This window comes from Armigeres subalbatus, chromosome 2 (genome assembly GCF_024139115.2).
Source record: "Armigeres subalbatus isolate Guangzhou_Male chromosome 2, GZ_Asu_2, whole genome shotgun sequence".
Lineage (NCBI taxonomy): Eukaryota > Metazoa > Arthropoda > Insecta > Diptera > Culicidae > Armigeres > Armigeres subalbatus.
Window position 1 is genome coordinate 258,316,613 of NC_085140.1, and position 26,570 is coordinate 258,343,182.

Consider the following 26,570-nt stretch of genomic DNA (forward strand, 5'->3'; position numbering starts at 1 on the left):
ACACATTTGCACAATATAAAATAGGGGGAAAGACGGCTTTGGTAGGTTTTGTTCTATTATTGGCAGGGGGTTTTTGTCCACCAAATTTTATGAAATTTGGCCACAATATTCTTTGATATGCAAAGAATGTTTAGGCCAAATTTGAGCCTAGTCAATCATAAAAAACCCCCCTGCCAATAATAGAACAAAACCTGCCAAAGCCGTCATTCCCCCTAGAAGAAAAACTTTCAGCTAATGGCTCGTTAAAGATAGCAAATGTATGGCAACTAAATTGATTTTCTGCCATTCTCCCGCGCCGTCTACTTCGATCTCAGATAATGAAGATTAACTCCGCTCTGGGGCTACTGCTACGGTAACATAGCTGAAATTTTTATTTGCTTTTCAACATCTTAATGATTAATCTGCGGAAAATCTCGTGAAAGGCATTGTTCGGATTCAATGAGTATTATCTATTTATTTTTCTAAAGTTTATTTATAAAAATAACAGTTCCTCAAGATATATCATCTCTCCCTTTATCGTTTTCTCAACAGTATTTTTTTTTATCATTTATCATCGACATTCACATCTCCCAAACATTTTTTTCTTAAAACTGCTAAAGCTAACACGTAGTTTCACTCGCTCGCTTTTTTGTTTTTTAAGTTACAACGCAGTCGAGCCATCTGATTTTTTAAAAGAACTGCTTTACTCTGCTTACTTCTGCACAATTTAAGTAGTAATCACATTTGTGGTCGAACATGTTAAAGATCCTAAATAGATTCATCTTACTGAAACGATTGTAATTCGAAAATTTTGTTAAAAGTAACTAGCCGATTCGATTCGATAGACTACAGTAGAAAAAAATCGGAAGTGTTGTAAACGAGCTTCATTTTCCGTTTCGGACCAACCGTGCTATTCAATAGATATCGTACCGTATATTTAATTTCAAATTCATTTGTTATTCCAATGGGTTGAAAAACTTATGATTTATAGTTAGTGTTCCGTTTTTAGTCAAAGATGTTTCCTTTTTCTCTTACTTTTCTCACTTATTTGCTAGCAGTCGTTTTCTTGTTGTTTATGTGTATTTTTTTTGTTGTATTTGTTATCATTTACGTTTGTTTTCTTATTTTGGTATTTACAGTTCAAATTGCTGTTTAGTATTTCGCGAAGTTCGAAATACGCAGTGAATGGACCACTTTGTGGTACAGTGATTCAAATATTTTCATTACCAGTCCCATGTCCTTTACCAATAGCGATGATCTTCTTGAGGGGTTGGCGAGAGAGTGACGATTTCGTTGTAAGGCAATTGGGAGAGGTGTATTTTTATACCAGCTGGCACACTGGCTTGCGGTTAGACTGTAAGCCATTCGAGGCATAGAATATTGGTATGGAGACTTTGGTTCCTATTGGTGGCATGAGCTTCAGTAACATTGCACAAATTGGCTTACATTGGAAATCAGAGCATGAGTGTGCAGCGAATGTAAAACTGAAACATTGACAACGGCAAAAATATAACCAGCTCTTGTGAGTGTTACACAGACAGAAAAAATCATTGAAATTTACGCTAAAAATCATGCACATAAATGGAATGCCATTATTAGTGTAATTCCACACGGGATATAGCCTACATGTAGGGGAAGGTGGGTAGACTTGATCCCCGGGGAGACTTGATCACCCTCTGTTTTATCGAGAACTAAAGTAGTTTTGTTCTAGCGTATTTTTTAGTATAGATCCTCTAGACAAATGACCTTTATGTGGTGAGTTATTTTTTGGATTGACAACCTTATTTATTCTGCAGGCATTCTGCAATATTTTTTTATTGGCCACGCAAAATTTGAATAACTTTTCATAACAATGACCAAATGCTTTCGTTTTTTTCACAGCACAAAGCCATAAATGTGCTTAATGATTTGTACTGGTGGAAATGTCAACATTCCATCAAAGTTTTAGGATATTTGGATTTGAAGTTATTGCCTCAATATGGGGACATTTGATCCCCCATTAGTCACTCATACAAAAATTTGGCGAAAAAAAATATAAATCTGTTCTCAGGCTTCTAATTTTTTGTAGATTTGGCAGATTTGATGAAGGGTTGGCAGGAAACATTATTTATTGGGTAGATATCATAGAAAGGGGATCAAGTCTCCCTAAATTTTAAAACTGCATGTGCTGTCGAATTCAATAACAAAAATCGTTCATGTATACGCACAGTAGTCGGTTTTCATTATGTTTTCAGTAAAAAATATTAAGGGTCAATGTTTAAACATAACTAGACCAACATTTGAAAAGGGCGTAACAGCCAAAATTTATTCCATAGCCATGACAAGATTTCAGATTTGCTACTTTGTTTGTGCACATTGACCTCTGAGTTCCATATCAAGCCAAACGGCATTGTTCATTCCTTTTCTTGGCGTTATCAATCCATTTGAATACGTATCTAGGAGTCTTTTTTCCCGTGAATATTGGGTCGTCTTCGGATATTGGTTGGTGGGAATGTTGTGTATGAAACAATTGAAAACTTTTTTAAATTAAAATGGATGGTTCATTTAAAATGTTGGATTCGTTTTAAACTACTTCAAAGCTTTAAAAAAAGAAAAAAAAACTAAAACAGAATGGAAATAAAAAAGAATGTCGAGCAGAAGAGCGAAATACTGTGCTATCTGTGAAAAATTATACTTACCTTGAGAAACATAATGTGATAAGAATAAAATCCACGGAAAATAAAAAAACACAAATTGTGACTTTTTACTATAAAGAAAAGTTTAATCAAAATATAAAAAAAAAAAACATTTAAAAAACGGGAGCTGTAAGCCAAAATTTAATCTAAATAAATCTAAACAACGTTTCCTGAAACATTTGTGACTGTTTGCTATTGAGTGTGCTTCCGAGTGTTTCTTGGGCTTGAGCTATCCAAGCATCACCGAGTTGAACCACTGACTTCGTTTGCACATCGTTTCTTCTGGTTTGTTTTGTTTTTAAGTAATAATACCGCTGTTGGTTTCCTTTGTAACGACACGTTACGCACGATTAACTAAGTAAACTTTCGACTAAGACCTCTTGAATGCTCTTGTCCGTGGCTAAATTCAATCGATTGCTCGCCGACCAAAGTGCAACTGATGCTGTAACGTGAGAAATAATCTACTCCTTATTATCCATACGATGTCATATGTTTGTATGTGTGTATGTATTTAGTATGTATGTTTGAATGTATGTATGTATATGTGCATAGCTATATGCTTGTGTGTGTGTATGTGTAATGTCTGTATGTATTATTACAATGATATATGTGGAAGCCTTTGGCGATAACGCATTCGAACTTAACCCTTTTTAATAAGTTGATTTCACTATTGTAAATGCATTTGGCTATCATACTGGTATGAATCTTTTGCTAGTTTTGTTTACCTAATAAATATAATAAACGAAAAATTCCTTACATAGGTAGGTATGTCATTCTACGGACGAACCGGTAATACATTTATGATCCTGACTTTATCTGCTTTTAAAAAGATACTGATTGAAACTGACACAATTGATCGGTGCCTATAAATATTCTTGCATGTGGTTCCAACATTCCACTGTTTGATTTCTGATTGGTTTACTATTAATCATGGGGATACAAATTAATCATAATTTAAATAACGAGATGAAGTATTCTATTATATGTATTCTACTGTTAAGCCTGGTTAGACGCTTCATGTGAATCAATTCAGTAATTTGCCTTAAATGCGAATTCAGCGTATTTATGTACACTCCACAGGTTTAACAACCTCTTTATAGAAATCAATAAATTCTGTATGTTGTGGGCTTCGTGGCCGTGTGGCTAACGACGTCAATCGCCTAGACGCATGTGCTATGGAGTGCGGGTTCGATTCCCGCCCCGGTAAGGAGTATACTTTTTGTTATACAGAAAATTCACTATTGGTCCACTGGGTGTTATGTGTTCTATCCGTTGTCTCATGCTTAGGTGTTTGTGTTCAGTCTGTACGACCTCTGGTCGAAGACGGTGTTCTTGTTTTTTTTGCATCGCTGTATAACAGTCGGTTTATTTTTTTCAGTTTTATAGCAATCAATAAATCCTATCCATTTCCGAAGCAACAGTCGAGCACATCCGGAAGCTATCCTTGTCCTGAGACTGAAGCGAGATGCGATCTTCAAAATTCACCCAGTCAACATAAACTCGTAGAGTTACTGCTCCTGGATTTCATCTCATAGCTCCGATATTCATCCCACGAAAAACAAAGACTATGCATGTTAGCAAAAAGAAGCGACGAAATTGCCTTACTTCTTTGTTTCACGATGAGATGAATATATGTTCAGTAAGATGGAAAACGGAGCAGTTCCCCTATATGATACCACATTACATGCTAAAGTGGAAGCGATATACGTACAAGTTGTAAGAGGAGGTACGTATATCGCATCCTTTTCAACATCTCATATGATATTATATACGACTGAACATCTTCTATTTCTAACCTTTTTTTTCCTTCGTAGCTTAGTACGAAAAGCACCTGTCTAGCGTACTGGTTTCTTGGGATTAAAGCCCATCGAAGAAAGTGGTTACCCTCCAATACATTTCTCGAACTAAATCTGTCACATGTTGTGCATATGCATAAATCAAGTTTCAGACATAGTAATATTATGATGTTTTGCGAGGACGTTGGAGCTCCTAATACATGAATAATACATGTTGGAGCTCCTAATACAAAAAGTACAACTCGACGAATCTTATCACCTAAAAAAAACTATTATCACCTAAAACTATGTCAAATAGACAGTATCTACATCGATTTTATCTTTCTAAAGCATTCGACAAAGTACCGCACACATTTTTGGTAAGAAATCTTGACCGCTTAGGATAGGTGTTTTACTTAATCTCCTTCCTACAATTGGCGACGAGGAAGAAGAACGGCGTAACATGTTTGAGATAACCAAGGGATTGCAAGTTCCTGGAAACAAACTAGTCTACAACGCAAATAGAAACGGTAAATATTTTGTTGAGAAAACATTTACAATCTCGCAGACACAGAGAAGTTTTTCTAGTCTAACTGAGTAAGGACCAAGGACAAAGAGAATCGAAAGTTCTAGGCTGTCCTGGGGAAAATCCTAATACACAGGGATTTGAAAAAATCCGGTCTGATCAGGTAGGTAATTCATGTCCATGTCCAGATTCTAGACAAATCGCATTGGTTATTTTATTGTTTTTTTTTCAGACAAGAGTTTGATTATAGCTACGGCGTTTCAGACCGTTGTAAAGTAACTGATAGCATTTCAACTCAGTAAAAAACAGCGGTGGCCAACAAGCTCACGGTGAGACATGTGGAAAGATATGTGTATTTCTTTTGAGTATTGATTTGCTTTGGGAGGCTAGTCAAGGAAATTTAGTGTGTCTCTAGCGAACGGCCAAATAATGAATAATTGGTATCGATAAGCAATGGATGCTTAGGACGGCTATTATGCTCCTAGGACGACTCAACGATATAATCGAGTTAAATATAGACAAATGTAGGTTGGCCCGAATGAGAAATTGTTGTTTATCTACGATCTCAGGTTACACTTCTACAATTTTGATAACCAACTTGATCAAATTATAATGGATCCGATTGTTTTCGCTATATCAAATGACGGAAAGTGAGGATGTTTTCCACTGGAATCTGAAAAATTGTAACTGGATCATGCGACATGCACGTACACTGCATTCTAGAAGATTTAAACGATATTGGAGTTTAAAAGTTCTCAAGAATAAGATCCGACGGAAATATGGGCCGTCTCCCCCCCTAAATGTTGGAAAGATTGAACGGGTACTGAAATGAATTCGCTTAAACATGTGCACTTTACGATCCATTCATATTCAGAAATAGGTTTTTGAAATTCAAAAGATTCCCAAAAAAACTTATAAGGGTATCCAGGATCCATACTATATGAAATTTCAAAACAACTCGAAGCATTTCGGGCTCAAGAATTCTCCTAGAAATCCTTCTAGAAGCTCCCTAGAACTTCTAAATTCCTCCGGAAAGTTATCCACAAATTCCTCTGAAAATCGTTTGAAAATCCTTCTCCTGTATGTAATTTCTCTTTATCTAGAAACCCCCAACTATTTTTTTTGGATCATGTGGAAGTTTCTTGAAGATTTCTTTTCTTCCCTTCAAGTTTTACTTCTAGACATTGATTCGGCTATCCTTCCAGGAAAATCTGCAACATTTCCTTCAGGAATGCATTCTAGAGTTCCTCCAAGAATACATGCGGAATTTCCTCCCAAAATTACACTAGAAGTTTCTTCAGTAATTTATGATGTAAATCCTCCGATTTTGCTCCATAATTTCATCTTCTAATCTATAAGAAACTGCTCCGGGCGTTCCTCCAGGAACTCTTCCTGAAATTCATCCGGGATAGCTTCCAGAACTTTTTCCGGGAATACCTCTATAAATTCAATAGCGAATTCATCTAGAATTACATTTTGGAATTCTTTCCGCAATTATTTCAGAATATCCCTCAAGAATTCATCTAGAAATTTCTTTAGGAATTTCTCCAAGAATACGTCCAAGTATTTCCCCGGAAATTCGTCTCTTACTTCAGGAATTTCTCCGGGATTTTTTCCGCGAAATTGTCCTAGAATTCTTTCCGGACTTCACTCGGAATTTACTCCAGAATTTCATTCGGAAATTAATGTTAGAGTTCCTCCAGGATATCTTCCAAGAGTTCTTCCAGGAATTTCTTCAGAACAAACAAAGAACAGCAATTCATCTGGGAATACTTTCTGGATTTTATCTGGTAATTTCTGCATTAATTCCTCCTGGTATTTTTTCGGGAATTCCTTCTTATATTTCTCCAGAAATTCCTTCATGAACTTCTCCAATAATTATTTCAGTACTCCCTTGTGAGAATTCCTCCGGAACTGCTTGTGGGAGTTCCTCCGGGAGCTCCCCCAGGAGTTTTTCCAAAAGTTCCTCTAGTAATCTCTCCAGGAACTTCACAGGGGATTCTTTGAGGATATTTGGCAGGAATTTCAAGGGAAATGGGATTTCGGAAGTTCCTCTAGAAATTCAACTCCGGGTATTCCATCGGCTGTTCCTCTGAAAATTTCACTAATAGTTCCTCCGGAAATTCATTTAGACTTTCTTTTAGGAGTTCATTAAGGCTTTCTTTGGGAATTTATCTACAAATTCCTTCAGAAGTTCCTCGGAATATTTCTCTGGGAGCTCCTCCGGGAGGTCCTTTAAGAATTCTTCCAGGAGTTTGTCCTGGAATTCATCCAGAAATTCTTACGAGAGTTCCTCCAGGATTTCCTCCGGAAATTCTTCCTGGAACTAAATTCATCTAGAAGTTCCTCTGGCAGTTCTTCCGAAAATTCCTCTGATACTTTCTCCGGGAATTCCTACAGAAATTACTCTGGTAGTTCCTCCGGAAATTACTCCGACAGTTCCTTCTCAAAGGAACTACCGGTGAAACTCGCGGAGAAATGCTCATAAAAACTGCTGGTGGATCTCTCGGAGGAATTCACTCCTAGAAGAATTCCTAGAGGACCTCCCGGAGGAACTCTCAGAAAAACTATCGGAAGAACTTCGGGAGGAATCTCCAGCTAATTTTCCGAACAAAGCCTAAATGATTTCCTGAAAAAGCCTGAATGCCTCCTGGAAGAGCTACTGGTGGAACACCCGGAGGAATTTCTAAATAAACTCCTGGAGAATTTTAAATGAACCTCCGGAGAAACTGTCAGTGAATCTACCAGAAGACTTCTCGGAAGAAATCTTGGTGAATTCATCTTATAGACAAATCTCATCTAGCTCCCAGAGAAATTCTCGGAGGAGCTTCTGGAGGAATTTCTGTATAATTCCCGGAGGAAATTCTGGAGAAATTCCCGGAAGAATTTTCAGAGAGCTCCCGTAGGAACTGCCGATAGAACTACCGGAATAATTCTCGGAGGAAATCCTGGAGGAGTTCTTGGAGGATCTGCCGATTGAGCTCCTGGATGAATTCCCGGAGGAATTTTCGAAGAAACTCCTGCAGGATGTCCAGTGGAAATCTTGAAGTTTCCACCGGAATTCTTTCTGGATTTCTTTGGGAATTAATCTTGAAACTCCTCCAAAAATTCCATTGTTGATTTTATTTTCGGTATAATTTCTGTATAAATTTTCGGTGGAAGTCCTAGGGAAATTCTTTGAAATTTTCACAAGAAATTATTCGAAACTTTCACGGAAAAAAATATGGAATTTACACAGGAAGTTCGAAGATTTTTCGCGTTTATTGGCAATTCTGCGGAATTTCCACGGAATATTCTTAGGAATTCCACAAAAATTATCTGAAGAATTCCCTGCAGAACCTACAAAAGAACTCGTGGAGGATTTCTTGGAGTAAATATTGGTGGAATTTTCGGTCAATTCCCGGCGAAATTGATGGTGGAATTCCTGAAGACATTGCCGAAGAAATTGCTGGAGGCATTCCTGAAGAATCTGGGCGTGAATGCGTCACGTTTATTGGCATTACGTTTTAGTATAAAACGCTGACGCGCAACGCGCTGTTGAGATTCAGCCTTTACTGTTGGTTATGGATGTGGTTTCAAAGTGTTTGGAGCTTAGAAGGAAAAAGTACCAAGCACTAATATTCATGTGTTTTTATAAAACTACTATTGCCTGATTTTCGCAAAATTGCACGCGGCGAACCCTTCATGAAAGGTACCGCCGCGCTTTCTGCACCCCGTTTACTTGATTCTTATGGGTGAATAGCATTGCGGTGTATCATTTGGCGCGGCCGTACCCTTCGACAGTCGTTCGCCGCGTGAAGTTTTGTGCCAGTACCCATTTGGGAACATTACAAACGCCGCGCAGTGTATCATATCCAGAAAATCTGACAATATAAAACTACGATTCAGAAGACCTAAAAAATTTGCCCCCTCCCTAATCGAAATCCTGGCTACGCCCATGGTAGACATGTTTCTTCTATTGAGATTCTCACGTTCCAATGTGTGAGTGGCGATAAAAGGAAAACAAACACTCCTAGATGGTGCAACTCAGCAAAGATTGGGTGAAAATGAGTATTTTCCATATATTTTTTGACTCTTTTGAAATCATTGTGATGACTCGATCATTTTTGAGGTTATGAGCAGAAGGAAAACAAACATGTTTTTACACATGACGAATTGCACATTAGTGTGCGAGCGCTAAACGTCACTCATCTCTATAAAAGCACTGCCGAATAGTGGGAGATAGAATGGAAACACACACACGCGCTCATAAAATGACGTTAAGTGAGGAGTGGAATATCTCAAAATCTTGCTGAAATTTTAGAATTGTGCCATCTAAATTGCAAACCGCCAATTCCAGCAACCGTTAGTTCTCTACTCTGATTCGTAGATGTTGGTTCCGACACCAGATATCATTGAACTAATCACGAATTCAAGACCAGGTTTTTTTGAAAAAATATTTCTTGACACAAATTAGTTTATTCAACAGCCATTATATTTATTTTTGGCAAATAAAGATAAGGAGGGATGTAGTATACTCATAATTAATGAACTAAGGAGGCTTGGGGATTATTGGATGCTACTAAGTCACTTGAAATCAGTACCTCAAAGAAAATGTGTTTTACTTAACTTCCTCCCCAGTGTTGGTAAAAACTCAAAATCTCAAAACTCATGGATGATTTAAATCAAGCGTGAGTTGAAACGCACAAAACTCAGCACCTAAAAACTCATGGATGAGTTGAATCATCCATTTGAATCATCGCAGGTTTTCTTTTGTTCTCCTTCGTTAAAAACAGTGAAATGACGTTTGTCGCATAAAATATTAAACACTCTTTTATGTATAGGCAATAAATTTCCCCCAAATTGATTTCAAATGCGTTTTTAAGCCAAAATGATTTTTTGGCAAATGAGTGAAATGATGCGTTTTAGCATGAAAAATTCAAGCGTGATGCATTCCTTTAAAATCGCAGATGATTTCATTCGCACGGGAGCGCTCGTTGATTGAGATTTATGAGTGGTTTTACCAACACTGTTCCTCCCTACAGCTATCACTGACAGATATCAGCAAGAGAAGATTTTCCAACATTTTTCTACGACGATGTGGTTCTGTTGTAAAATCTATGAAGGCCTTTCGCTTTTAAGTTGGTATCTCCATCGCAATCTTCTGTATCTGAATATTTCCTCACTTCTAGGGAAGATATTGTGCCGACTTTCAGTCATCATAATGTTTCAATTAAAGCAATATTATGTTTATTATGCCGAAATTCCGTAAACCTCATTGCCTCCAATATACATGAAAACATGAGCAGAGGACAAAATTCTAGATTTTCTGGATGTGATTGCGCGTGGTAAATCGTAAAACCCTGATGTAACATCTTCTTCTTCTTAGGGTCTGTCTCAATTGGATAATTAAACTGAAATTAAACTTAGAAGTGACATTTCCATAATTATCGAATAACCCTGCTCGCAGAGCAAGATTACTTTTGACAGATATCGAATCACTTTCCATCGATGTCCTATTGGAATTGCTGGGTAGCACCAGCCATTCTTATAACGGGGTGATTTTTTAATTTTCGAACTGTCACTTTTAAGTTTAATTCTCCAAATGAGACAGACCCTTATTATTGGCATTACATCCCCACACTGGGACAGAGCCGCCTCGCAGCTTAGTGTTCATTAAGCACTTCCACAGTTATTAACTGCGAGGTTTCTAAGCCAGGTTACCTCAGCATGGTCTTGCTTTGTAGCTGCGCGTCTTACCGCACGGCTAAGGAGGGCCCCTGATGTAACATAAACAGGGCAAAACTTCACTGCCGCTAACCGCAAGTCAGACTTATCTGTATATGATAAGTCTGACTTGCGGTTAGCGGCAGTCCAGCAATTCATTGGTTTTGGCAGATATTTGAGGTGTTATTATTGTTATTCTTATTTCAAATTTATCCTGGAGCGAACATTATGCAAATATTGGAAGCAGAATAAAATTCCGTACTGTCACGATGTCAAATCAAGGAATAATTTTTAATTTTAAAGCAAACTCAAACTTCGGACGCTTAAGCACTTTCTGATATATAATCATCCTGTTCACTCACATTTTAAATAAGACAGTTTAAATCACCATTGCAATCACTGAGTAGGGGGAGATCCCCCAGTGCCGGACACATAAGCCATTCAACGAAAAACTCTCTAATTATCCGGATTATGTTTACTTGAATACCATATACACAAAATATGATCATTCTTGATTCATACAAACTATATTTGATCATTTGAACTCGTTTTTCGACGAAGTATTTTGATGATGAATTTTGGTGAAAATTGCACGGTTCAGAAAAGTGTCCCCGAGTACCGGACACTATTGCATCATGTTCAAATATAACCAAGTGTTACATGAGTGACTAAAGCCTGTACACGTTAAATTCCGGACACCCATCTTCCAACGCCATTTTTTTTTAATTTTTTAATTTTCGCAAACCGCAGAGAAGATCAATTTTGCATAGTTGAATATATCCGCTTTATGTGATGAATTTAGTACGTTTTCATCTTCTTTCGAATTGATAAAATGGTTGAAAAAAATTTGGCAATTATCTCAGTGTCCGAAATTTAACGTGGACAGGCTTTATTACATGAGTGAAGACATCATTTAGAATGGTAATATTTTTCTCTTGCTTCAAATTGTAGATACTAACACGTGTTAGTAGAGCTTATTTGATTCTCCAGCTCAATTTCTTACATCCTACTCAAAACTCCCTCTATTTTCAATAACATCTTCAATTTTTATTTTTGCTTATTTCTATGACAATTGAATTGAAGTAAGTTTAACAAAACAGGTGCAAAGAATGGCTATTTGATCACATGAAAAAACTCACTGTCCGGACCCGGGGGACAGCTACCGGATACAGAAATTGATTTTACATCATAGATACATTATATATCTAACAAATCATGATCGCTACTTGATATATGAATAACATTTACCATCTCTACATAATCAGAATGCATTTGACTGATTTTAATATTGTTGATTCAAACCTTCTTAAATAAGGTGAAACATGACAATTTTTGACATTTTTGTTAAATTTCAAATTATGTACAAAGTTTACAGCATGAAAATCTGATATTCCATGCAAGTGAAGGACTTTTCAATATATTTCATTTGTACTACATGAGGTGATGGAGGGGCCACTGCAAGGGTTGTTTTTAGAAGTGTCCGGTATTGGGAGGTGTCCGGCGCTGGGGGATCGCCCCCTATAGTATTCATCTTTGAGCTTCGTATTTAATATGTGCAAGATATTGCGAAGAATGTTTGCAATTTATGAAAATGTCCGGTTTCTGTTTGAATCTAACCTCGGACACCGGCGAAATGAATCACCTGCTTTGAGCGTGCTTACAGCGGCACACTAGGAGTTAGCTTTCTGAAATCAGTACGGCGAAAGGCATCTAAGGCTCGATTTCTCAAAATCAAGCACCTTCATCGACAAAATATTTGGTAGGCGTAGTAGCGGACACCTTCCTACATAACCGGTACCAAATAGTTTTTCATGAAAAGTTTCTAAATTTGAGAAAACCCGCGTTAGATGTCTTTCCCCATACAAATTTCTGGCGGATAACTCATGCTGGCTATTTTGCGCATATACTATAGCGCCATGATGTGGCAGCGGCGGGAAGAAAATCAGCCACTGCCAATAATGAATTGGATTCATATTTCGGACACAAAGATTCAAACTTCGGAAACATTTCGATGAAATATTTCAAAAAAAAATCCCATACGAATTTAACCGTCCGAAGTTTGAGTGTGTCCGAAATTTGATTATCAACGGTAATTCAAAATTCATCCACAAGGAGGTGCTACTGCATATGAGATATCAGCTCGTCAAATCTTGGGATCTGGGGGATTTAGAAAATTGCCGTCTTCTACAAAGTTGTTCGGGGATTGGAAACCAATATGTTGAAGTATTGTGAAGTTTAAAATTCATCCGTAGAGTAGTGATAGTAAATGTGAGACCACTAGTTTGAATATATAAACCCGGATCTGTGATATTAGAGAGTGGCCTTCTTCTTCACAGTTGGGCGAGGATAAAAACCATTATTCTGAAGAACTGTTTAGTTTGGATTACATTCGCTGGGTGGTGAAATATGGATCAACCAGTTTGTTAGATATCGCAGGATATGTGGGATTTGAAAGTGTCATTATTTACAGTTATTTGGAATTTGAAAACTAATGTGTTCAGAAAAGTGTGCTTGATAGTCATATAACTGCGCTGAAAATGCGCTGCTTTAGGACAAACTTTGCAAAATGACCATTTTTACGGACGTTCCGGATAATAAGGAATGCCGTCTGGTGGCCACCTACGATTATAGCAGAGTAAGAACTGTGGAATATCTTCAAAATCACCATCAGAAATGGTTTAGAAAAAATTGCGCTGCTCTAGGACGAACTTCACAAAATGACCATTTTAGCGGACGATGGCCGTGGCCTGATGGCCACCTGCGGTCATAGCATTGTGAGGAATGTGTTTTAGCTCAAACATCCTCATCAGAAATGGTTAAGAAAAAAATGCGCTGCTTTCGGACGAACTTTACATAATGACCATTTTTATGGACGTTCCGGATTATCCAGAAGGCCGCCTGGTGGCCACATACGGTCATAGGTGAATGAGAACTGTGAATTAACTCCAAGGTTATTATTAGAAATTATATAGAAAAAATCGCGTCACTTTTCCCTGTGCATCTGAGCCTTTTATTTAGCTATAGTTACCCGAGTCTTCTATCGAATCACTTTTATTATCTTTTCAATTGATGAAGAATTATTTTTTTGAGGAATACATAGTGGTTTGGTGCAAATTGGTCAACTGACTAAAAAGATATCTCATTTTTACTCAATGTGTTGTACTTTTTACAACGGTGCGAGTCCCGGAAGGTTATAGATACATTTTGAGGGCTGCAAGACTCTCTGGCCAATTTGTAACAGGTTCCGGGTGTTCTGCGAAAGTGACATTTGTTCAGGGTGTACGCCCAATCCCGTACCGTGTCCACGAAAATGGCCATATCTCTGCGTATACGTAACGGATTTTCGATCTGCAGCCAGCATTGGTCAGCATATTAGTTATGGGGAAAGCATAAAATATGATGGCAGTAAACGTCACATAAAGTTTCAGAAGAAAAAAAAAATGCATTTTTAACATACCCCCGGAAAACCCCGAACATCTCCGGTAGCCAAGAGCCAATCTGAGGTTTTGCATGGGGAGAGTATACTAGGAGAGTTTCCGCGTCCGATGGTCTCGGTTTTATCATCAAATCATTCTACGCAAAGTTATGGTTATTCAAACTTCGACTAAATTTTGCTTATCTCAGCCTTTTTGTCTAACCCCTGTATGATGATGACTGACTAACTGACTGCAATCCCGATGTTTACAGGTTTTTTTTGGCATGATGTCTTAATTCCAAATTCAAAACAGAGTTTAATTTACTACTGTACGGATTTTCGGAGGAACTCCCGGAGCAATTCCTAAGAGTTCCCAAAGCAATTCTTGAAGGATTTTTTGCAAGAGATTTTGATGTTATTCCAGTAGGATTCTTCAAATTTATATAAAAAATTTAATAGGTATTTGTTTGTAAATTCCATTGGAAATTCCTAATTCCATTGGAAATTCCTCCGTAGATTATTTTTATTATTAATTAGGAAATTCTCCTATTCCTACAATTACTTCAGAAATTAGTTTTCTTCCTCTTCTCTCTCCTTCGGAATTATTCCGGAAGTTTTGTTGAAATAATTCTTGTAGATAATAATTGAAGAATGAAATAGGAAATCCAAATTGAATTTTTGGGAGGAGTTTCAAAGGGTTTCCTGAAGGAATTACAAAATTAATTCTCGTAGGAATTAAAAAAAAAGATTCTTAAAAGAGTTTCTAGATGATTTTCTGAAAAGATTCTCGAAAGAATGCTCAAAGGAAATTTCAAGTTGTTGGAAGAGTTGCTAAAAATTCCTAGAGATATGATCGAAAAAATTCCTTATTAATTATCAAAGAAATTTTGGTGGGAGTCTAACTCCACCAGTGGCCATCAGCAAATGGGAGAAAACTCGATCGTCGCGAGGAGAGCTCCCTTGGGTTTTCAACAATAACGCTTGTGCGCGATAAAATCTGGACACCTTTACACACGTATAACTTTTGAAATACATCATCAACGAGTGAAATAGTTTGTAGAGTGATGATTTATCACTGATGAATGTATGTCCGTACTTACTGAAAATATATTTCTTATAACTGTTACGTTACAAGTATTTAGTGAATGATGGCGTCGAAGAAATTGGAGATTCGAAAGCAATTGTGTGCAGCTGCAATTAAAATTCAGGACTCTCAATCCGGAAACTGGCTGAAAACTTTTTGTATTCATATGAAAACTGCTCATAGCGTTTTGAAATTTGTCGATGCTTGTTTGACAATATCTAACACGTCGGAGAGTGGAACAAAAACGGATTTTATGAACCACCAGCAGGAAGCGAAGGTGAAACGAATCCTATTGAGGATACAAGATCTTTTGGCACCTATTATTTCTCGGGAAAATCAAATGTCATCAACTTTCATGCATACATCGAAACATCGACAATGAATGGAGCCATTTGAAGTGAAAACTGTGCCGGATTAAACCAACTTTAGTTTATTTTTATTCCTACAGATTTTGGCGCGAACAAGCCTTATTTCCTCAACTGAGCTTATTATCACCAAACACACATTGCGACAAGGCTTACCAGACCAGCGTTACTTGCCTGGCATGCTCGGATGTTTTTGGGAATACGATGCTGTTTTTATTAAATCAAAATCCTTATCAAGTAGGATAACTGTACTTACAGGTACCTTGAGAAGCTACCCCTTTGATATATATTCTGCAGATCTTGCTTTTATCATTGCGATTTGCAAGTCAAACACAGTCACTTTTGATACAGTTTTGGTCATACGCGAACAAACGGCGTTTGCAATTCCGCATTTGCTGGGTGGCGATTTGTTTTTGATTTGTGTTGTTTCAATTCCAAAGCCTACTTTCCATTTCAATGGTCAGGAAGCGTAATGTCATGTATGTGAACAGGACATGGTAAATTATTTATAAATTATTCACTAAATCCTTTTACATTTATTGATTAAATCTTGAAGTGAAAGAATTTTGGTGCAGTACGGCTCGGGGATCGCTTCGTTGCCGCTCCTGACTCGAAAGATTTCCCGTGAATATTCCGATGAAGTTATTGTGAATTCCAAAAAAATGTGTATTTCCCATCGAAAAGTCGAAGCAATTCCGTTGGAAATTAAAGAAAATATCTCGCGGATATTTCGAAGAATTGCCTTTGGACTCTCCGAGCAATTGATGAGAATTCAGAAAAAAAGTCTCGTAAAAGTACTGAAAGTACCCTGTAGAAATTACTCAAAAATTTTCATTGAAATTGCGAAGAATTTCCTGTGGTATTCCTGAAAAATTGCTCGTTGCAATTCCAAAGAACTTTCGGTAAAAATTTCCATTCCGTATGAAAAATACGAAGAATTGCTCGTTAATATTCAGAATGATTTACCGCACAAATTTTGAAGAATTTATCTTGGAAATGAAAAAAAACTGATGTTCCGATCTCCAAACAAACCATTTTGAATGAAAATTGAGCCTGTCTTGGTCGTCTTGGTAACCACAAGTCAAGTTTGCTCCAATAACTTTAGACTTCCGTTGGACGTTTTGCATCAATAGACTTCACCGTAATAAAAAGATAACAAAATGATGATAGAATATATATTTCTCTAGTAAAACAAACAAATAAATGCGTTGTATCCCCAGAATAAAAAATAAAGCAATATAAAGAGTGTTGATTATAATGCAATTTTAACGTTGCAAAACAAAGAGTACAGTAGTGTTAGAATGTTTGTAACCACTGCTTAGTTATTATTTGTCAGTAGATCATGAGTAGAACAAAATAAACCTTTAGTACATACTTGTCAACTATCACATCAACTGTATTGTTTTTCGATTTCTTTCCCTACCGAATTGTTCCCGCGTAGTATGTTGTCATTTAGCTTGTTGTATCTAATCCATCACTTTTGAATGTTACACTTCGGCTTACATTTGAATACATTACTAAAATACCTAACAGCATAAGAAACTTTAGACCTTTAAATACAGAGTTATCGTTTTGATCCACGGAGGGACGAAATAAAGTCACTTTTCGTGTAAGACAATAGGATGATCACGTAGTAACCTAAGTTTAAGTAACATTACCGAGTATGTTGATTGCTGCTTCTGCTGCTGACGGTGATCCGCATGTGGTTGCGTGCTTTTGGACAGATGAGGAGGAAGAAGGAGGGCATTTGGGGCATTTTTGGGAGGTTGGAGAATCCAACCAGAGGTGCGTGTGATGTGCGGACTTCCTTTCCGTTTGCGCGTTACGATGAGAGACAGAAAGGATTCGTTTCGGATTCGGGGATTGGTGTGGGGGTCGTCAAGACGGGGGTTCAGACGCAGACGGGAGGAAACGAGACTACCTAGATAAATATTTCTCATATGGGGTGCTGTTCGTCGGCGCAGTCCTCATCTTCCTCTTCCTCATCCTCCTCCGAGTCGGTCGAACTGGACGATAGCAGGGCGGTGGTCTGTGGGTTGGTGGACTTGCGGCTGCTGGCCGGCTTGGGCGTTCCCGAGGCCTTGATTAGAGCTGGTCCTCGTCGGGGTCCGTGCTTGTCTCGGTCTGGCAGAGACTTGGAGTAGTTTTCCTCTGGGATCGCCTCGCTGCACCAGGAACCGGTCGCATCACAAACGGAACAGGTCGGACGGATTTTGTGTGTGTGATTTTAGTGAGTCCGAGCGGAACGCCAATGAGAAAACCGAAGGGGGAAATATGTTTTCAAATTTGATTTTGTTTAGTAATATTTCAGGTGATGCTGTGAAGGGTGTTGTGTTTGTGATACTAAAAACGCAATTACGTTGAAGTACATATGAACTGGCTTTTCTTTTTTTTTCGAGTGGAACAAAGAACTACGTCTTGCAAAACTCCGCAAGGAACTAATTATTCTAGCGTGGAATAGAATGGAGAGGAGCTTATAGCAGAGCTAGGTGCTGTGGCGTTCGGCATTGCAGAAGGATTCAGAGGAAAAGAGAAAGGATTTCTATACGATAACAACCAAAAGACTCAATCTCGAATCAAATGAAGCTGTTATTCACTTTGATTGGTAAACATAACACTGAGCTCAATCTGAGAAGCTCAACATATAACGAAATTTTGCGCATTTATATTCTTACAATTATTTTCGTTTTTTTTATAGATTTAATTTATTAAGGAACTATATTTAAGGAAAAATATATACTTGAACTGACAATAATTTACAAAATATTGAGTAATAAAACCTATTTCATGGAATCGAATGACAATAATTAACTGTAAGGCGGAAGGATGAATTACAGCTCCGAATGATTCGACGAGGCTCAATGTCTAACATCTACAAACATCACCCAACATCTAATGCTGCAATTATGTGAACCATTGTTTGTGACCCCTATGTGTCCGTGTTTCTATCGTAATAAAAATGTGTAGGAGTGTTTGTACTTTTGTTCAAGTGTAAAAGGAATGGATTTGATGAGAATGCATTGTTAACCAATTGTTATGTACTGTAGTCAGTAACAAATAAATAAACAGCAACACAATATAAAAAATACATTTAATAGATTTTATCTGCAACCATTTATTAATAACCTTTAAAGATTACTACTAGATATGCATAATACTTTATTATTCCTATTAGACTAGTAAACTTTACTGGATAATAGATTAATATCAATAAAATACCGGTGAAGTATATTATCTCTCGATTTTACAAGTTGTTTAAAACAATTACAAATAAGACAGTATACTAATAACCGAATAATATACTTCCTACGTTGATAAAATTAATTAACGAAAAACCAAAAAATCAAATCAAATTATTTAATTAGCTCTACGGGAAAATAAATATAGTCATACCTCTAATACTATTGCCATTATACTTGGGGGTTAAAAGCCATGCAGGAATGTACGATTTTAAACTGTTTTACAACTGTTCCGAATGGAACCGGATGCAGATTAGCACACACTACATACCGTAAACGATGGGAGAAGGATATGCAAAAAGCATCAGGAAATGGCGTAAGTTTCTTAAAAATGTAGATCTGGTTCTAAGAAAATCTAGGTAATAGCATGCTGCTTGGCATAAAGCGCACTCAAATAGCCTCTCGATGCTGGGAAGCCGTAAATTATCCTATTTCTAAACGAGGGAGGAGTGCCTATGTTAGACTAGACGCGTATCAATTAAAGGTACGATTGATTATTCTGATCATGTTTGTGTGAAATTCTTGCGTTCTTCTTATGTTTGTATATTAAAAAAAACTCGGATCTTAGATGGATATGTTGATTTAACACTCGCACAGGACGGGGACAATTTGTACTAGTTTTGGGACTCTGCGGCCAATATGGAAAACCAATTGCGATGGGGTACCCCAACCAGGCGAGGTAGAGATTTTCATGAGTGGAATGCATTTCGTGGAGAAAGATCGCTTATTTTGGAAGTGGAGGAGATGATTGTTGCTGGAGGTACTTAGTGGTTACTAAATGATGACTACACGGTGCAACAACGGATTCTATGATCTTAGTAGTAGATTAAAACTGATTGCTCTTGATTAATATTTCATAATTTCGTATGAATACATAAACTGTGATATGTTTACTCAGACATCACCAGTTGTTTATAACCTTCGCCTTTATTACTCAGTTTCATTTGAACCAAGATTGATTTTTTTAAAACACTAGAAACCATGTGTTGAAATGCAACCGAGAAGCAAACGTTGGTGGTGCTATCCAAATAATTGTTCTTTCTATTTCAGGTCAATTTGCACCTGACATAATTGCGAGAACAAAACAGATTCGCATTATGCGTTTTTCACAGTGTACTCTGTGTTTCGTCTTTGACGTGCTTGATTCGACACCGATACAGTTAGGGTAGCTTAAGTCAATCTTCAGCATAAAACAACAGCATTAATTTTTGTCGACTTATGTAAAATGACGAATCCCAAGTGGCTTTGGTACAGGAACCCTATTTTCCCAATGGTAATTCCTACATAGGTAATCTGTTGTGCAAACACGTTAAAACCATGTGAAGAAAAAATCCTAGAATGTGACTTATACTACTTATAAAAAATCAAGCGTGCTTATGATTTCTGGAACAGCAAAAGTTCGAAGTGATTTATCACTCCGAACATTCCAGAAACTTGCAACCTCATAGTTCTAAAAAAGATCTTTGCATTTTCATAGGTCTTATAAAAGACCATTGTCCGAACCATGATCACTTGGAGCTGATAGGAAAACTTCAAGAGGATGCGTATTACTTTTGTGACATGTAGAAAAAACTCAGAACGATTATTATGCCGATGTAAGGGCACTTTTCAATCAAAGATGCAACTTCTTCAACAGGAGGCTAATAGAGCTCTTTGAAATCTGCTGATCAAATTCCTCTGTGGCAGTGATTCCGAAACTTGTTATATATGCGACCCACCTAGCAGAATCGCATATTGCTTGCGACCCACCCGGTACCAAATGCATTGGCTTTTAGAAATTGGATAATAATGAGTTCCCGTTAAATTGAACAAAACATTGCTTCATACTCCATCATTGTATTGGCCAAAATCTCGTCATATTTTTTTTCTATTTGAATTGTATGTGGATTGGATTTGGATGGAATTTAGATTGGATTTGAATTAGATTCGGATTTGATTTAGATTGGGTTTTAATTGGATTTGGATTTGATTAGGCTTGGATTTGAATGAGGATTAGGTTTGGATATGAATTAGATTTGGTTTGGTTTGAATTGGATTTAGATTGGAGATAGATTGAATTTGGATTGGGTTTGAATAAGATTTGGGTAAAATTTGGATTGGATTTGGATTGGGTTTAAATAAGATTTGGGTTTGAATTGGATTTGAATGAGATTTGGATGTGATTTGAAATTTATTTGGATTAGGATTGGATTTGGATATGAATTAGATTTGGATTGGATTTGGACTGGATTTGGATTGCATTTCGATTTGATTAGATCTTGGTTGGATTGGATTTGAATTGGATTTGATTTGGATTTAATTTGAATTGGATTTGGATTTGATTTAGATTGGACTTGGATATGAATTAGATTTAATTTGGATTTGAATTGGGTTTAGATTGGAGATGGATTGAATTCGGTATGGATCTGGATCGGATTCGAAATGGATTTGGAATTGATTTGGATTGGATTTGAATTGGTTTTTGATTGGATTTAGATTTGATCAGGATTGGATTTTGATTGGATTTGGATTGAATTTGAATTTGTTTGGATTTGATTTAGATTGGATTTGATTTGGACTTGGATTTGATTAGGATGAGATTTGAAGGTAAATAAGATTTGGTTTGGATTTGAATTAGATTTAGATTGGATCTGGATTTGAATTGGGTTTGAATGAGATTTGGATTGAATTTGAATTTGAATTAGATTTGGATTTGAATTGGATTTGAATGAGATTTGGAATTGATGTGGATTGGGCTTGGATTGGATTTAGATTGGATTTGGAGTTAATTTGGAATGGATTTAAATTAGATGTGGATTTGAATTTTGATTTAGATTGCATTTCAGTTGGATTTGGTTTGGATTAGGATTGGATTTGGATATGAATAAGATTTGAATTGGATTCAGATTGGAGATGGATTTAATTTGGGTTTGATTTGCACTGGATTGGGATTGGATTTTAATAAGATTTAGATTGGATTTAGATCGGAGATGGGTTGAATTTGGATTTTGATTGGATTTGAATTAGATTTGGATTGAATTAAGTTTGGATTTGGTTTTCATTAGAATTGAATTTGGATTGGTTTTGGATTGGATTTGAAAAAAAATTGGATTTGATTTGGATTTAAATGAGATTTGTATTTGATTTGGAATGGCTTTGAATTGGATTTAGACTGGATCTAGATTGTATTTGGATTGGATTTAGATATTATTAGATTTGGGTTAGATTGGAACTTTATTCTTTTTGCCCAAATATTGTATAACAAAAGAAGGCCATTGACCAAAAGATATTTTAGTTACCAGATAAAGATTGTCACTATCGTCGCTGTCCGGAACATCTTTTGCTGGCGAGGATAGGGGAGCTAAATGTCAAAGAAGGAAAATCCATACGATTTGACAGCTTGGTACCCAACATGTTCTGGACAGCAGAACAAAGGGAACTGAAGCGACAATCTTTATCTAGTAACTAAAATATCTTTTCATTGACCTCGTTAATTTTGTTATTCTCTAATCATCTAATCATTACTTATATCCGAATCTAAAAGCTGGTATGCATTTGTTGGACAAAATAGTGATGAATGTATGAAACAAGCTTTGTCTTCCATGACCCACCATTGATCAGATCACCACCCTCTGGGGGTTGCGACCCACAGTTTGAGAATCCTTGCTTTATGGCAGCGGTTCTCAACCTGGGGTACATGTACCCGGGGGAACCTTCGCCGGGCCCAGAGGGTTCCTCGGACAAAATGCTTAATGGCGGATGAATTACAATTTTATACGAAACTTATTGATAAAGTTTTGAAAATTTTGTATTGTTTTTAATTGTAAAATATGTCTTGTAATATTATGGCAATCAGTAAATCATGGACTATTGAATTCTGCCCTTCACAACAATACAATGGATAAAGGGCTGTGGGACAAATGATCAAAAGGTGATCTTGAATGAACTAATTTTAAAAAATTTCTAAGCATTCTACCAGGTCAAAACAGAATGTTGAATAATATTTTAAGAATATGATTCTTAACTAAAATCTTGAGTCTACAGATTAGAAAGCCTCAATTTCCTGAAAAGCTCAGGTGCAAGAGAACTGAAAGCATCCTTTTACGCTTCTCGGAAGCCTCCTTTCAAGTGACCCGGAATTTTGAGAGGTTCGGAAACTGTCTTTCAAGAGGCCCGGAAGCCTTCTTTTAAGCTTTTTTCTACAAACTTTCTTTTTCTGACTCTAACAAAAGTCTCGGACCTTTTCAAGGGCTTCGGAAGGGGTTTATCAACAGGATCGAAAGCCTCCTTTCAAGAGGGCTCGAAAGCCTCCTTTCAAGAGGGCTCGAAAGCCTCCTTTCAAGAGGGCTCGAAAGCCTCCTTTCAAGAGGGCTCGAAAGCCTCCTTTCAAGAGGGCTCGAAAGCCTCCTTTCAAGAGGGCTCGAAAGCCTCCTTTCAAGAGGGCTCAAAGCCTCCATTCATGAGGCCTCAAAGCCTCCTTTCAAGAGGCTCGAAAGCCTCCTTTAAAGAGGCTCGAAAGCCTCCTTTCAAGGGGCTCGAAAGCCTCCTTTCAAGAGGCTCGAAAGCCTCCTTTCAAGAGGCTCGAAAGCCTCCTTTCAAGAGGCTTGGAAGCCTCCTTTCAAGAGGCTCGAAAGCCTCCTTTCAAGAGGCCGTAAGATTCCTTTCAAGAGGCTCAGAAGCTCAAGCCTCCTTTCAAGAGGCCTGAAAGCCTCCTTTCAAGAGGCTCGAAAGCCTCCTTTCAAGAGGCCTCGAAAGCCTCCTTTCAAGAGGCCTCAAAGCCTCCTTTCAAGAGGCCTGAAAGCCTCCTTTCAAGAGGCTCGAAAGCCTCCTTTCAAGAGGCCTCAAAGCCTCCTTTCAAGAGGCTCGAAAGCCTCCTTTCAAGAGGCCTGAAAGCCTCCATTCAAGAGGCCTGAAAGCCTCCATTCAAGAGGCCTGAAAGCCTCCTTTCAAGAGGCCTCAAAGCCTTCTTTCAAGAGGCCTGAAAGCCTCCTTTCAAGAGGCCTCGAAAGCCTCCTTTCAAGAGGCTCGAAAGCCTCCTTTCAAGAGGCCTCGAAAGTCTCCTTTCAAGAGGCCTGAAAGTCTCCTTTCAAGAGGCTCGAAAGCCTCCTTTCAAGAGGCCTCAAAGCCTTCTTTCCAGAGGCCTGAAAGCCTTCTTTCGAGAGCTTCAAGAGCCTCCTTTCGAGAGGCTCGAAAGCCTCTTTCAAGAGGCCTCAAAGCCTCCTTTCAAGAGGCCTCAAAGCCTCCTTTCAAGAGGCTCGAAAGCCTTCTTTCAAGAGGCTTCAAAGCCTCCTTTCAAGAGGCCTCGAAAGCCTCCATTCAAGAGGCCTCAAAGCCTCCATTCAAGAGGCCTGAAAGCCTCCTTTCAAGAGGCTCGAAAGCCTCCTTTCAAGAGGCTCGAAAGCCTCCTTTCAAGAGGCTCGAAAGCCTCCTTTCAAGAGGCTCGAAAGTCTCCTTTCAAGAGGCTCGAAAGTCTCCTTTCAAGAGGCTCGAAAGTCTCCTTTCAAGAGGCTCGAAAGCCTCCTTTCAAGAGGCTCGAAAGCCTTCTTTCAAGAGGCTCGAAAGCCTTCTTTCAAGAGGCTCGAAAGCCTTCTTTCAAGAGGCCCGGATATATCCTTTCAAGAGGCTCGAAAGCCTCCTTTCAAGAGGCTCGAAAGCCTCCTTTCAAGAGGCTCGAAAGCCTCCTTTCAAGAGGCTCGAAAGCCTCCTTTCAAGAGGCTCGAAAGCCTCCTTTCAAGAGGCTCGAAAGCCTCCTTTCAAGAGGCTCGAAAGCCTCCTTTCAAGAGGCTCGAAAGCCTTCTTTCAAGAGGCTCGAAAGCCTTCTTTCAAGAGGCTCGAAAGCCTTCTTTCAAGAGGCTCGAAAGCCTCCTTTCAAGAGGCTCGAAAGCCTCCTTTCAAGAGGCTCGAAAGCCTCCTTTCAAGAGGCTCGAAAGCCTCCTTTCAAGAGGCTCGAAAGCCTCCTTTCAAGAGGCTCGAAAGCCTCCTTTCAAGAGGCTCGAAAGCCTCCTTTCAAGAGGCTCGAAAGCCTCCTTTCAAGAAGCTCGAAAGCCTCCTTTCAAGAGGCAATGAAAAATCAGAAGAATTTCCTTTGTTAGACTGTATGCGCAGTTGCATTATGCCAAATACAAAAATCAAGGCAATGAAGATAATATCGATAATACGGACTCGTAGACTCAATTTCTGCTTTTTTATCATTGTTGCACCGTTTAGCACTGGTTTTGGAGAAGGGGTTCATGATCTAAACATTATATGGCTATAGAAGTTAGCTAAATATACCAGCATTTCATCGACAAGCGACGATGGGAGACAAGAGTAAAATCGACATAGTTGGATGTGCTGTACCTGTTCCGAAGAAATATGTAAGCGATATATACGTAACGTTAATTGGGGTCTTAATTATTAGCACTTCATAAACAGTCTAAGCAAACATGACTTTGTACTCGGAAGATTCAAATTGGGTTAAAGTGCGTTCATTGGTTTACTGTACATAACTAAAACCTACGGATTGATATGTCCAATTTACATGTTGTTAGAACCGAATCTTCAAAACCGAATCTCAAATAACTAGTCTACCTGTAGATCTACATTTTTAATACTAGGTTTAAGATCATAGGTAAGTACAATTCGAAATATCTACACTAAAGGGCATGCAACGTTTAGGATTTCCAATTCCAAACCCCCCGTATCCGATTGAATTACGATTAGGTTAAGCTATTCATGCATTTGACTTTTGTTAGTACGAAAAATATATCAACTTATAATCGTAATCGTGTTTTCGTTGTGGTTCACAATACAAAGTTCAAGTCGGTCCTAGTGGTTGTTGACTGTGACTCCTCTCAACATGCAATGTTCGGAATGGCACCCTAGAAAATATGATTGACCCTATCTGTGCATTGCTGATCCTTAATTCTAGATAAAACACCCCGTCTCCCGACGGAGTCGCACACATACAAAAGCAAATAAAATGCTGAACGTCCTTTTTTTTCTAACTCGTTGGTGCCAAATTCGTCAGCTCCCGCACTAGCTTGAAGCGGTTGGGGTTGGTCGTCGGGTGATGTCGGTTCAAGGATCGCTGCTTGTCGGCCCGGGATAAAAGGAGTTGGTGGTGGGTTCAATTGGTTTGTGGGAAGTTACGGCTTCGATTCCTCGACCTTTTCATCATCCTCGAGTGGAGGAGCGGGGAAAGGATCCAACGAGAAACGGCTCGGCCGTCGTCCGGTCACTAACAGTCTGCGGAGGAGGAACAGTTTGGAACAAGCATCTGTAGAAACTCGTTTGGCGAGCGATCGGTACTAGATTGCCTTTCTGGGGGTGTTATGTAGCTTGCAGTGATCAGTCTTCTGTTGTTCTGAGTGTTCTCTTTGCAGTATTGTTTGTATTGTCAAATGAAATGAAAAACGTGTGTCATTATCTTCATTCACTACCTTCAAATATGTCGACCATTCTGACGGTTTGATTACTTTCTTGGCGTTTCTATGCAACACATTTGTTTTATCATTGCATGTTGAAATTAATTAAAGTCTGTATTTTTTTTTACAAAAAATAAATATCATAATAGCATGGTGCGTGCACGCATTGAGACCAAAACAATGCAAGACAAAGAGACGTAGCACTCGAGTTTTTCTTCAATCATATTTATAATACTCAGTATTCTGTTTTCACGCAATATTGCCATCTATGAATTCATATGCAATGCTCTATAGTGTGTTCAGCAGATGTTTGTCACACAATCTTTCTTTATATGAGATTCCAAAAAAAGTGCACGTCTATTTGTCAGCATCAATCAGCGTTACTCGAACTAATTCAAAAACATCGAATAAAAAAAACTAA

The 26,570-nt window shown here is 38.1% G+C and overlaps 1 protein-coding gene across 15 annotated transcripts in view; it reads right to left on the reverse strand.

The window, feature by feature from the left end:
• Positions 1 to 452: 452 nt before the first annotated feature.
• The window catches only part of LOC134212119 (sodium/hydrogen exchanger 3), a 276,330-nt gene continuing 250,212 nt past the window's right edge, over positions 453 to 26,570 (reverse strand). For 11 of the 15 annotated variants that reach the window (XM_062689674.1, XM_062689683.1, XM_062689682.1 and 8 more), the window contains 2 exons: positions 15,782 to 17,690; positions 453 to 3,096 (listed from right to left, as the gene is read on the reverse strand). In XM_062689674.1, the coding sequence (XP_062545658.1) occupies positions 17,462 to 17,690 (229 nt within the window). In that variant the 3' untranslated portion in view covers positions 453 to 3,096; positions 15,782 to 17,461. Of the gene's footprint in view, positions 3,097 to 15,781; positions 17,691 to 24,406; positions 25,971 to 26,570 lie in introns of those variants that run through there. The other 4 variants (XM_062689690.1, XM_062689684.1, XM_062689685.1 and 1 more) reach the window with 3 other exon arrangements.